The sequence below is a fragment of the Chlamydotis macqueenii genome, chromosome 5, assembly GCF_036417535.1.
Source record: "Chlamydotis macqueenii isolate bChlMac1 chromosome 5, bChlMac1.mat, whole genome shotgun sequence".
Classification (NCBI taxonomy): Eukaryota; Metazoa; Chordata; class Aves; order Otidiformes; family Otididae; genus Chlamydotis; species Chlamydotis macqueenii.
Genome location: NC_141560.1, coordinates 17267545 through 17281712, shown reverse-complemented (window position 1 = coordinate 17281712; position 14168 = coordinate 17267545). Strand labels below are relative to the sequence as shown.

General features: G+C 43.2%; 1 protein-coding gene across 2 annotated transcripts in view; it reads right to left on the bottom strand.

The window, feature by feature from the left end:
* The window catches only part of PRIMA1 (proline rich membrane anchor 1), a 53647-nt gene that overhangs the window by 18805 nt on the left and 20674 nt on the right, over positions 1-14168 (bottom strand). For both annotated transcript variants that reach the window (XM_086748287.1, XM_086748288.1), the window contains exon 3: positions 4054-4183. In XM_086748287.1, coding sequence (XP_086604413.1) covers positions 4054-4183 — 130 coding nt within the window. The remainder of the gene's footprint in view (positions 1-4053; positions 4184-14168) is intronic.

The following is a 14168-nucleotide window of genomic DNA, read 5'->3' as shown; positions in this document are numbered from 1 at the left end:
AGCTTCTCGTCCACCAGCACACCCAAGTCCTCTCCTCAGGACTGCTCTCAATCCATTCCCTGCCCACTCTGTGTTTGTGCTTGGGATTGCGCTGACCCAGGTGCAGGACCTTGCATTTGGCCTTGCATTTGTTGAGCTTCATGAGGTTGGCACGGGCCCACCTCTCCAGCCTGTCAAGGTACCTCTGGATGGCATCCCTCCCCTCCAGCGTGTTGACTGCACCATACAGCTTGGTGTCATTGGGTTGTACTTTATTACAAAAAGCCATAGTGCCTACAGTTGGTGATATGCTAAAGTTTTAGCTTTTATGATGGAAAACAAACCACTCCAGGAGAAACAGTTTTTATACAGATTGAATAAAAATACAGTTGAGTTACAATACCTGGAGGAGAGTCACTCTCTTCCTGCTACAGAAAAGCAGACATGAGAGAGTTTGATTTGGTCTGGCCCTTTGAAACCAGAAAATGAGATTTCAACTTAAGCACAACAAGATTTTTCTTTTCCTACTTCAAATTTGATTCTTATGAAAGTGAGAGATTAATACAACAGATCCAAGCTCTTTGCAAATAAATCTCTGCCTCCAGTTTCCTACTAAAACGTTTAACTCTTGCTACACCCTAGAAGCGGATGATTGCTGTTATTTCACTCTTCAGCATCTCTTCAGTGCTTACACTGCTAACTAAGCTGAGCCGTATGCTTTAGGCTAAATAGGATATAGATAGCATTGATGGTCAGGCTGTAAGCCCCACTTCATCTGGAAGACTAACAAGCAGAGAAATCAAGTTATTCCAGTTAGGCTTTTGCCATACTCTCCTATAATACTTACGGATTTGAGATACATAACATATGTGTCTACTATAGTACACAGGATCTATTATAGATAGGATACATGGGTATCCTATCCATGGGTAAAACTGGTACTACGATCTGATCTGAAGTCATGTTCAGTAGGAACTTGGTATTTTTATTTTGGTTTACTTCTTTTTTAGCTGATGGACTGGTGAGAATTTTAAAATGTTGTTCCTGTTGCACCAGAAAAAAAGATATGAATCACCTGCTGCTGCCAAGCCAGTTTTCATGCTTACTGGCACTTTCAGTTTTTGTTGCACCCCAGATTCTCATCAGAACAAGGGTTTCCAAATGTGAAGATGTGAATCTCCTTCCCCTGCTTCCTCAGGAAGCAGTAAAAAAGTTCCTGTCTAAAAATATTGGAGGGTGATGGTCTCATGCAAGGTTTTAGAGAGCATATGTTTGGATAATAATTCTTGCCACTTTCACATTTACACTGCTCATCAGACAGTAGGTGATGGATCTCAGCGACACCCCTGAGATGTTGACAAATGCTTTGCTATCTGTTTCAGAGAGAGGAAACGGAGTGGGAGAGGGCTTTGAAGGTGAGTTTGTGTTGGGCACTGTACGCAGTCCTGTCCTCAGCACACCTTGCCACTCTCCTGCTCTCTCCCCCAGCGAACACCTACATCACAGCAGGGAACTGAGGCTGGGACACCTCCAAAACCCGCAGACATGCCTGACGATGCAAAAAGGAAAGAATGCTGTTCAGTGGTGAGATACGAGGCTATCCTCACCCAGAGCTAAGAAAGAGTTTGGGTGGGTTCTGATTTCTACATCAAGGCAATTAGTGTGTGCCTTTCCTTGCATGATGAGGGTGATGCTGTATTGAGGTTACAACCTGACCTGGACACAGCTGGAGGACGAGTAGGTGGCGTGCAGATCTAAAGGAGATGGGTAAGTTATCAGTAAGAGACAACACACTGCCCTGGAGGTTGGAGACCAATTTGTCAGAGATGCTGCAATGACAGAGGTCCCAATTCCAGGAGATGTGCAGGAACGAGGGCCTGGGAGGAGGACTGCAGAGAACAGCTGGTGGTATAGGGGTGTAAGAAAGGATGGGCCAGAGCGCAGTTATGGAGCTGGAGGCTGGGAACACACAGACTTGGCTTCGGCGTCACACAGATTAATCCCCTCACTCTTTCTCTAGCTACCTCTACCCCCTAGCAAAAAACAGAGTGAAGGATTTCTCATGCTAGCTAAAGCCAATTCAGCTAAACAATACGGGATAATACTCTGTGTCGAAGGCAGAGATGCTTCTCTTGTGAAGCATCTTATCTTATTTCCCAGCGTTTATCAATAGATATCTTTTACAGCGCATCAAGGAACCTGAACTACTGAGAAATGCTGCCAGGCACTTTAGGGCATCTTTTTAACAGAGCTGTTTTAGGAAGGACTCATTGATGAAAAGAAATGCTCTAGTTACTCTGTAAAAATATAATTAATAAGATTTTCTTTTATAGCTGTCCATCACACATCTGAGCAGTTCTCAGCTTAGCATTTGTCACCAGTGTGAATGTCAACAATAAGAAGATCTAAGAGGAATTTTCACTTTTCTCTGAGCCTAATGCCTGTTCAAGCAGCTGACTTGTACGTTGATATTCACCCTGTTGACAAACAATGGATGTCTTCATCCAGTATCTGTATTATTCTTCACTGACATGAAGCATAAGACTTTGTTATGTGAATTACCACAGCCCTTTCAAAGCAGCTCTAAATTGTCTGTTTAAATTTCTTCTCTGTACCTCTCATCTACCAGCAACAGAGCAGATTTGAAGAGCCATTCCCCACTAGGCACAAGTTGCTCTGGAGAGTTACCACTCCCGTAGGCGTATTTTGCAGCCTTAAGAGATATCATCCACTATTTGGCACTAGGCAGACAAATACAATAGCTGTTTTTGAAACAAATGCAACTTTCCACATGGAATTCAACAAATCCCCTACGAATAGCCAATGGTAGATTAGGAACTACAAGTGAGAATTTTTGCACTGTGTTACCAATTTAATTTTACTCCAATGTCAGTCTCCCACAGATGATTTTTAACAAGTTCAGTAGCTAAAGTGAAAGTGTGCCAGCTCCTCAAAACTAATAAGCATTCATTCCAGCAGAACTAGAATAGCAAAGATACTTATGTAATTTTAATAAGAAATTAGATACAAGCTTCTGTCTTCTTGTTTGAACTCTCCTTTTTTGATGCTCTTGGATATACTATCCTCCAAATCCTGCATACATTTTTCAGACAACCACAAAGCACGTGCAGTGCTCCACTATTGTGATATCCCTGCTGAGGCTCATCAAAAATCCTGCAGTTGCTTTGCATTCAGATAACATTTTTTTCATGAAAGACATTTTCTTTTTTTTTTTCCCCAAAAACTGAATAAACATCATTTAATCCAAACTGTGATTCAGATGTCACTGCAGTATCTCATGAGAGTTAAGGATTTTGACTTTTTACACTTGAAATAAAAAATATTATTTAGGTGAAGAAATTATTCCCACTTGCATTTTTCTGCGTAACTGAAATAAATAATTTCTAACTACTGGAGGCCTATGCAAGGACATCTTATTGCAAAGACAGTGGTAGGGGAGCTGATATGGTTACTACACACCATGTTGTACATAGGCTTCACATAGGCTTTTAAATTAAAAGAGACAGCTTTGAAATGGATTCTGTAGATCATAATTTTGAAGCAACAATAAATTAGAAGTAGAGTCTCCAAATGAAAAACTACACAAATTACCCTAGAATTTGGGTTACAAGAGCTTGCATCAATTTGAAATGCTACAGTTAGTGACGGGCCTGAGTCAAAAATCTCACATCCCACATCTGAATTCTGACTACTACCAGAACTGGATAGGACAGTGTTTTCTGCTTCTAGACTTGGCCAAGCCAAAGCTATTGACACTCCCCAACAACCTGCAGCAATTTGATTTTGGGGAGTTCATATTAATCTGAACATCGTGGCTCCATCCCATTTCTAGTTTTTTCTCTTCTTCATGCCCATGACTGTGCATTAAACTTCACCCTTTACACAGGCAGGATGCAGTACATGCAGTGACTTTCCAATGAAAATGCACACTGACTACGGGATGTATTTTACATTTAGGACACTTTTAAATAAAACAAGGTGCCAGCGAAGTCTTGGGCCAGCCTTTGTGGGGTTGCATTGTATTAAACATAGTAAAAGCATCTGGAGTCTTACCTTTTTATGGCTTTGTAGCAAATGATGACAACTACGAAGAGGAACACTAGTGTGGTGCAGCATACTGCAATGATAATAACCAGGCCTGGCCACCAGGTCTCTTCAGTGGGACAAAAGGTAGACTTGGGAGCTGTAAAAAGGGTGCAGAAAAAATACATGAGTTCTCCCAAATAAGAACTGTATAATCAGATACGCTTCAGTCACCCATGCAATAGCACTATGCCAGGGCCACAGATACACACAAAGAGGATATTTCACATTTAGGACCCATTTTTTTTCCAAGCAATCAACTAGTTCAGTAGTAGATATTTCTTATCATGGTCCCCAGATGACCAAGACCTCTGTGTCAGTGTTGTCCACACACTTAGCATGAAAGAGAAAGACTCAGCTCTGCTACCCATGGGAAACCTCTCCTCACTCTGCATCTGCCAGCTCCTGCTGCATCAGATTTAGTTTGAGAGAGAGACATCATACTGATAAGGGCAGGCTTTCAAACCCCATTAGGGGAGGTTTATTGGGGAGCCACAGCAGTGCCTACCAATCAGTACTGCAGCTGCTATCATTGTAATCTCAGAGCGAGGAAGGGGGATTTGTTTTAAAAGAACAGGAATTTTATTACATCTATTAATTGCTTTTAGAGGACTATAGTCAACAAGCTTCCTTCCCATTACATTGCCTCTGAATTGCTTCTCCAATAGTGAAGAAATGTCAACATTCAGAAATGCGAACCTGGGAAGATATAAGCAATTATTATTTCAATTTTTTTATTCAATTTAGGGCTGTTGCTGGTGAGTAACAGAAAATGCCATGAGCACTGCCCGTGTATTGCAGAGGGGATGAGACCCTTAACGCAGTGTACACAACCACATAAACTCCATGAGAGTCTGAGTGTTCCTACATGAAGTTTAATGGTGAATCAGTCAATGGGACTGTCTAAACCTACATGTTCAGTTAAGTACAGGAGAGAGTTAAACATAGCAAAAGGCTTCTTTGAGTCTAATTATTTGATCTGATACATCCTATATTCTGAACTGTCTGTTATACACACCACAAATAGCTGCACAGGTTAAAATGCATCATCACACCTTAACATTTATTGTGAGCTGACTTCTCCTGTGCCTCCTATGTCTGATGTTTAGGAAGAGACATACAGATACTCTATTAGGTGAAATCCTGAAGTACACAATTACTGAGAAAATAATTATTTTTTACCAGTGTCATGATCTATAGAAGAACTGGCAACATTCACCCTGAGAAATCTGCAGGATCACCTTAGAAAAAAGGAGAAAAATTAAGCTGCAAAATCAAGTGATTGGAAGAACTAATGGTTTCTGGCTCCTCTTTCGACAATGTGTCCACTCCCAAACTATCTTAGCAACTGAATTTCTACTTCATTACTATATCAGCTGCAGAAGTCAGCTTTCAGTGGATGATGGAACAATTTATTGTGTTGTGATAAAGCTGTTTTTAATATTCTCTGAAAGTTTTCAATATTGTTATTTCCAGATTCCACAAAAGAGGACATTTCAAAGATGATAAAATGTTTGCATGAAGGAGCACGCAGTCTTAAGGCCAACTCCACTCTATGGTATTGCCCTGCCAAACACAAAAGGCTCCTGTGAAGTCAAAGGAAACACATCCATCAGTAGATGTCATGTAAAATTAGAAAAGATCATAAAAAAAATGGGGCAAGTATGGGTATCTAGACTTTGTTCTTCCTCAAAGGCAGGATCAACCAAACTAGTCATAAAGCAAAATGAGATGATGAGGCTCGGTTGCTCCTTGGCACAACAAATGAGACTGACAAATGGCAGAGACAGGGTAGAAAGCAAGGCCTGTCACATGCCTGTGTACCACATGCTCCTTGATAGTTTATCATAGTATTTTTACACGGAGGATAAACAGATATATGCGGAATTGTATAGTGAATATGACTCCTGATAGACTACACGTAGTTCTTAATGACATGAAAATAAGAATTGCTGATATGGAGGCAACTCCTAATCCATCTGGCTCAGTTCCCTTCCCCACTGGTTCAGGGCAGGCACTCAGAAGGAAGCATGAGAAATCACACTGGAAGCTATCAAAGCCTGTTTCTTAATGGCTGGTGGGTTTATACAGCTTTAAAAATTATTTTCTATTTCTACTCCTTATTATTACAGTGCTAGGTAATCTTGTTTTCCTTAGAAAAGTCCACTCTTTTTCCAGTAAGCTCCTGGTTGCATGCTATTTTCTGCCTTTAACAGTGTGCACTCACATAGCCCTCATTACTGTGGGATTTCTATGTCCTTAATGCTTTTCTCCTCATAATTATCCTGAGGAAGAGCAAAACTGCTCTTAATCCCCTTGTGCTGATGGGAAGCCCAAGCCTAGCCCACATGGATGCCTCTTTGTGCAGCAGGGAAAGAGAGGGGAACTTCCCAAAGAGCGATCAAGGTGCCTGGGAAGCACCATGTCCTCAGATGCCTCTTGGTGAGTCCCACGCTGAGCTCTTGATGTCAGGGAGGCACTGATGCTTCTGTCCCTTCGGGCTGGGGCTCACAGCTCTGCTCCTTGGGGCAGCCCAGGGCTGGAGAGTCTCTCCACTCCATCCTATGCCTGGGTTTCAGCTCATCGCTCAGAGCATAGGAAAAAAACAGGTTGCACCTGGAAGGGGCTGAGCTGGCATGTGTCATCCCCTCAATGATGAGAAATTATCATGGGGTGAGGAAACCTGCAGCACCCTCTTGCACCTGTGCCACTTTGCATGGAATAGCAATGCATTTCCCAGGCACTCTCTGGAGGAGCAAAGACATGGGTTCCAAAACCTACCCTAAGGAGATGCTGAAATTATGATAGGAAACACTGAGCAGAAGATGTCCCATGCTACCTATAACAATGACAATGCCCATTTTTTTCACTGCCCTGCAAAAGCTTTGATGAAATGCAGGAAAACACTTCCATTCTCATGGTTGCCTCCTTTGTACCACCTCTTTCAAATCTGTTACAAACCCCCAAAAGGTGTACGTTTCAGAACCAAATTGTGCCCTTTCCCCTGTCATAGAATCATAGATAAGTTTGGGTTGGAAGGGACCTTTAAAGGTCATCTAGTCCAACTCCCCTGCAAGGAGCGGGGATATCTCCAACCAGATCAGGTTCCTCAGAGCCCTGTCCAACCTGGCCTTGAATGTTTCCAAGGATGGGGCATCAACCACCTCTCTGGGCAACCTGTTCTGTTGTGTAAAGAATCAACAGCCTACACACTGCTGTTATTTACAGCTGTGTATCTGGGGAGCGGAGGACATCCTTGGGTGCAGGGAGTCCCTTCATCACCACCGCAGGGCTATCGAGAGCTGAGGGCTGGCCAGCCCAGCCATGGTCTTTGCTCCCTCGGTCTCATGTGAGCAGCTGCAGCTGCTCAGAGCATGACTGCCTCATCGTTTGACTCATTCCTGGCTGTTCTTCACTGGTCTCAAAACCAGCTACATGGAGAAAGTGATTTTCACAGGGCACCATTGGGTGGAAAGTCGTAGGAAAGTGATGACATTTTAAAGAAGGGTGAGCTAAGCAATCATGGCCTATCATCCTGACAGAAATCCTGCAAAAACAATGAAGATCTCATTCAATTAATAAAGTATTAAAATAAATAATTTATGCTAAACAGCACAGATTTAGGAAAACACATCTTATCAGACTAACTAGTTATTTTTTGAGGAGATTACTGGTTTGGTAAATGGATGTATTAGTGCTGGTGCGATTACATTAGTTTTTGGTATGACATTCAGCTTAATTCCACATGATGTTTGCATTATGAAACTATAAAGCTACACAGTAAGTGTGACACATACAAATTGAGTTAAAAGCCAGAGAACTGGTATATCTCAAAATCTAACTATAAATGGAAAGTCACTGCTGAGAGAACGTGTTTTTTAGCAGTGACTGCCCCCTTCCCCCCAAAACAGGGTGACAGATACTGGTAGAGTTTGTAAATGACTCAGGAATGTACTCCACAACAAGTGAAGACTAAGCATATTTACATTAGAAATAGGGTAATTAATTATTATCATTAAGGGTAATGATCCATTACAGTAGTCTACCAGCTCTGGTGGAGTATTTAATGGAAAAAAATAGTTTAAGGTAAACTTTTCATTTTTCCTAAAAGAATTTTAAATTCAGCTAAAGAAATTTGACTCGGAATAAGAAATAAGTACAGAAAATGCTCTGTCTCTGGGAAGTCCACGTGAGCCTTTTTTTTTTTCTTGGCCTTAAAATTTACGAAGAACAAATGTTGGTTAGGTTTACTCTTAGAGGGCCTACACCTTCTATTCCCAACAGCACCAGGCCTAAATAAATACAGTGAATAAACAGGCCCATTTCAGATCTACAGTGGGTGGCTGGATCCAAATTACAAAAAATAATGAAAAAGTACTTTTAGAGCCAAGGCATCCTGCAAGCTATTTCAGCACCACAGAAATCTTACACACTTGCTTTCTTTGACTAAATCTGTTTTGAAGGCTCAGCATAAAGACACAGCTCCAGTTCTAATGTTAGCAGGTATCTGTACACACATGGCTCTAGCCAGAAATGTGCATACCAGGGAAGATTAGCTCAGCTACAGCAGATTTCCCTTGATCCTGAGGCACAAAAATAAAGGTGGTATCACTGGAAGGAAGTTTCCATAAAATCACAAAGAAGTCTCTGATTTTTTTTTAGCAAATCCCAGAGTCGGCCACTCTCAAAATTGCCCTAAGCTGCTAAAAACAAGAAACAGTGATGAAGCTGTTTTTATCTTATGGATTAATGATTTTGTCTCGATTATAAAAGCCACACATACTTGTACTGCCTGCAACAGAATATAGAAACAGGACTTGGAATCCTTGGATACACCCGCAGGTTATCTTTAGTGGTCATGGCTGTACTCTAAGAAGCTCAGATTATGGCAATCTGGTACTCCCATCATTTATTTTGATTAGAGTTATTACTTTCCACTGCAATATGAGTTGTAGACTAATTGCTTTTCGCATAGGCATGCCAGGACACTGGGAAGTAACATCACCAAGTCTGTGAGGAGAGAGCCGGCGCTCAATTGCGGGGGTTATGTTGGGCTGCATTGGTGTCTCTGCGCAGCTCCCAGCAGTGATGCTGTGGCAGGGAGCCTGCATCAGGGCATCCCCTTCCACCGGCTCTCGTCCATCAGCCAGCCCAACAAAGCAAAGCAAAGCAAAACAAAGCAAAACAAAACAGAACAAAACAAAACAAACCCAAACCAAACACAGGGCTGAGCCAGTAAACAGCTAAGGGAGGCAGTGACCCGTGCTCCCCTGTGCAGTCCCAGGGGAGGTGTCTCTGGTCAAGGTCTGAGTGTGTCAATCCGCTTGCAGGCTCAGTCCCAAGCAGCTGGTGAGTGTCCACTGATGGGCTGTGGACGGGTGACAGTGACCCCCTTCACCTCTCTAAAATAACAGTAACTTCATGCCTAAAAAAGGAAGAGTGCTTTCAAGATAAATCAAAACTTATTATTGTTTTTCCTCCTGTTTTTATTCCTGTTTATTGCAGAAAGGTCAAGAGTGCTGGCGTAATCATCTTTATGAGACATCTGCCCGTTTTTAATATTGTATACTCACAACAGGCTAAACCCTGCCATCTCGATGCCTGCAGCACTCCTCTTGCTATTGTAGGGCTGCCTGAATTAGCCATGCACTTTTAATTAGCATGCTAGGAAGCGAGATTGGATTTTATTTTGAAGGCAGGCTCATAGTCCAAGGGCCTCAAGTGTTTTATCAGTCTTGGTTGGAACTTAAAAGGAATTGGAGATGCAGGGAATGTGTTTCTAGCAAACTCTACGTATGTCACTTATTTTAGAGACTTGTTGAACTGCTGGCTAAGGCAGAGTTTGGGGTTCTAGTCTCATCTTCACTCTTATTTGCATTATTATTTTGATATATTCACATAATTTGCATGTTGGCATCTCCATTTGCGAGACAGAGAGAAGCCACTAATTCCTACAGCCATTATCACACTGGGATGCAGGAACAAGCCCAGAAAACTTGGAGAGGTTTAGATATGATTTCAGATGTCAAAGTATATGAAAAGACTCCCAGGACACTTCATGCCCAGTTAAACATGGAGAAGGATTTTGAATCTGTTGCAGTTTGGGTCTCTTCACATCAAGGTCTGTCATCCAACCCCCTGTGGAATAAAGGAGCTCAAGGAACCCTCTGATTAATGTGAAGTAACTTGGGTTCTGGGAGAAGAAACCCTACAGAGGAACAGTCACACACACACAGTCACCAAGGCTTGGACACTTACTCTATAAGCATTGTGTTGTGTAAAAGATGAGAAACAAGGAGAGCCTTCATTATAAGCCCACATCTTCCCTGAGAAAGCTGATTTCAGTGCTGAGCCTGAAGTCTCCTATCTACTTTCATGTAAGGCCCTTCACTCCCCTCAGCAGTGTAAATTCACCCCAAAGTAAGTGCCGATTTACCTAATGCTGATTAACTTAATTGTATATCAGAATGAAGCCTTAGGCAGCTAATAAAAAAGGGCCAAGAACTCAAGTGATGTAAACTGGTAGAAGTCCACCCAGTCATGAGACTGGTGCCAGCCAAGGACCTTGTCCCAGCATCTGCATGATGATGCTTATAACAACTACTCCAAATTTTGCCGAAGGTCAGGAGCTCAGTCCAGGGTTCTCCAGGTGCAGGTTTTGTACCTAACCCAGGCTGATGTGGAGAGACCTGTAAGTCAGTGTCAGCTCAAGTGTCCCCTCTTCTTTTGCTGTATTTCATCACATAGAAATCACTACAGATGTGTTTTGGATAATCCAGGTGGTAGGAACATGCTATGTGTACCCAGGGCTGCTAACAATGAGAGGCAGCTGGCATGGGAAAAACAAATCCTTCAAAAGAGCCTTCTAATGAAGTTTGTGGTACTACTAGACCTTGATACAAATATAGATGTTCAGCTGTTATTCTAAAAGCCATTTCAGGAATAGACAAAGTATGTGTTCCCTTCGAACCATATCCATTGACACTCTTGGATTTGAAGAGAAAATTTCTGTGGAGGATGGAGGAGTGGAGGCTGACCAGGAGAGGGGGGGCCTTGGTTCCTCCTCAACAGGGCAGAAAGCCAGGCATGCATGCTCCTCCGCACGCCCCAGCCTCATGCCTGCCCTGATGCACAGGCCCTGGAGTTTGCACATGGCCAGAAGGAAACCTGAGCTCACGTTCACACTGCAAGCACAGCTGCACACAGGAGGCAATGCTCAGGCTGGTGACCATGTACAAGGATGGACTCACAGAAGGAAGGATTTCCGTTTTCCACAGAAAAATGAATCATAGAATCATAGAATTATAGAAGTGTTTGGATTGGAAGGGACTTTTAAAGGTCATCTAGTCCAAACCCACTGCAAGGAGCAGGGACATTTCCAACCAGATCAGGTTGCTCAGAGCCTCATCCAACCTGGCCTTAAATGTTTCCAGGGATGGGGCATCCAGCACCTTTCTGGGAAACCTGTTCCAGTGTTCCACCACTCTCATCATAAAAAATGTCTTCCTTATGTCCAGTCTGAATCTACCCTCTTTTAGTTTAAAACTATTACCCCTTTCCTATCGCAACAGGACCTGCTAAAAAGTTTCTCCCCATCTTTCCTGTAGGCTCCCTTCAGGTACTGGAAGGTGACCATAAGGTCTCCTTGGAGCCTTCTCTCCTCCAGGCTGAACAGCCCCAACTCTCTCAGCCTTTCTTCATAGGAGAGGTGCTCCAGCCCTTGGAACATTTTTGTGGCCCTCCTCTGGAAGAATAGACTTGTCTAACCATGTCAGGTTTCTGTGTGCTGTGAGAACAACTCCCTGATGTTTGTGTGTGTATACACAGGTAATACATATGCATACAGGTATGTATATACATGTATGCATGCACATACATGTATATGCATGTACGTATGTGTCTAAAACATATGTATGTAGAAAGGAGATATAGATGATATATATATATTCAATGTATGTATATAAAGGAGTATACATCCACATCCACATAAATAAAACAGCTGTCCATAGTTTTGTTAAATGTACTTGCATTCCAAGTAGCTCCTCAGGATTAATTAGTAAGTGTTGGTGACAGAACATGTGAGAAATTCTATCAACTCCTTTTTTTCTTTTCCCTCTTCCCTGCACTTGAGATTCCTTACATCAGCTGAACACATCAAGGCAAATATTCACGTCTGGGGCACCTCTGTATGTGTCTGAAATGATTCATTTTGAAGATACAGGAGCTATAAGAAATGAATGGATGCACTTCGCTGTCTCCCTGGCAGGTCCAAAAATCACCTCATCAACCTCCCTTCACAGTTGTTGCCTGCAGAAAACACACCCGGCCATGCTTGAACTGCTGAAGGGGAGATGTGGGAGCACATCACATCAAATGCCAAAGGCAATGCTGGTATCAACAGGAGCCCCAGGACCTGAGTCAGCCCCCCTCCTCAACTGGCCAGCCACAGCCTCAGAGACAGCCTGCAAGAGGCCGCAAACCTCCTCCGCACTGAGGAAGGTAGAGGCATTCCCAGATTTCAGCTATGGTGGATTGAAGACAGAAGTCCGAGCAGGTCCAGCCTCAACCACAGGAGCTGGTGGTGGCACCAGGCACTGTTGCCAGTGGCGTGTACACACAATTTAACCTTGAAGAAAGACAAACTGGATTTGGTCGTATCTGCAGTGGGGCAACTTCTTTGCCCCATGTTGAGCCATGATCATAACCAAACCCATTCAGCTGCTGGCAGAGGGTTCTGGGCACAGACTGTCCCCCTCCTGGCACCCCAATGGCAGCTACAGTCTCAGCCCCCTGGGAGATATGACATGACATAGAGGAGATACTAGGAGCAGACCACCTTAAAAGGAGCAAGAAGGTGTCACATGCACTGCTGTATGCTTGCACATATTTGCCCAGAGAAGCTGTGGATGCCCCATCCTTGCAAGTGTTCAAGGCCAGGTTGGATGAGGCTTTGAGCAACCTGGTCTACTGGAAGGTGTACCTGTCCACGGCAGGGGGGTTGGACTAGATAAGCTTTAAATATCCCTTCCAACCCAAACCATTCTGTGATTCTTTGATGTTTAAATGTTTGGCATGGAGGTGCTTTGGCATTGCAGCTGCTGGGCAGGATGCTCAGGACGCAGCCCCAGCCCTGCTGCTGCTTCGCCCTTGCTTCCCCCTGAAAAGCAGAAACAAAGCAAGCTCCAAAGGAGAGCTCCAAACACTAAAGCAGTGTCAAATGGATTAAATACAGTGAATACAATAAAATATGAGATTCCCACAGCACTGTGGCTTTCCAAGGCTGTTCTACTCAAAGTGATGGACACGCTGTTGCCTGTTTGGAGGGGGGGGGTGGGGGGGGAATGGGGTGCAGGACAGGCAGCACAGAAAGCCACATCTATTAACAGCTATCATCAACTTGAGGGACCAGGCCAACGCAGCAGGAATGTAAAGCAGGAATGGATGACAGCTTCACTAACAGATGAAGTCCACTTGGGGCAACTTCATCGCCAGTAAACCCAAACATGATGGGAAGGATTTGGATTATCACAGTCCCCAAAGAGCAGTGACCCAGAAAGCTGCTCTGTTGGACTTGTTCTCTGAGATTCTGCCACAGAGAACCAGCGCAGAAGGAAGACGTTACCCAGCAAGGAAAGACCAAAGAACTGCTTTACACCAGCAATATCCTATTGACCACCCTCACCTCTGAAGCATGGTTGTAACTATACATGACAGACTGGCTTAAAGAAAATAAGAACCATGTAAATTTGGAGCAAAATGTAATCCAGAAAAAAAAAACTATGTCAATTTTCTCTCTTCTTTTTTTTTTTTTACTTCCTCATAGATCCGTGCTCTTGCTGTTCCTTGTAAACTTAGGTCCATTTCCAGAGTGCCATGAGCTAGTCAGGTAAACAGCTACTACCAGACAACAGTGGTGTGCTCAGCAGAAAGCCTGTCCTGATTTACTGCCTCCCTGGAGTAGCTAGGTTAAATAATACTGGTGGAAACCAGCTATTCCTGGAGCAGATGATACTTCTGTTTATCACATTGTGCTGCAGACAAGTTTATATCACCCAGCTGCTCCGTGCATATGTTCCTACTACACT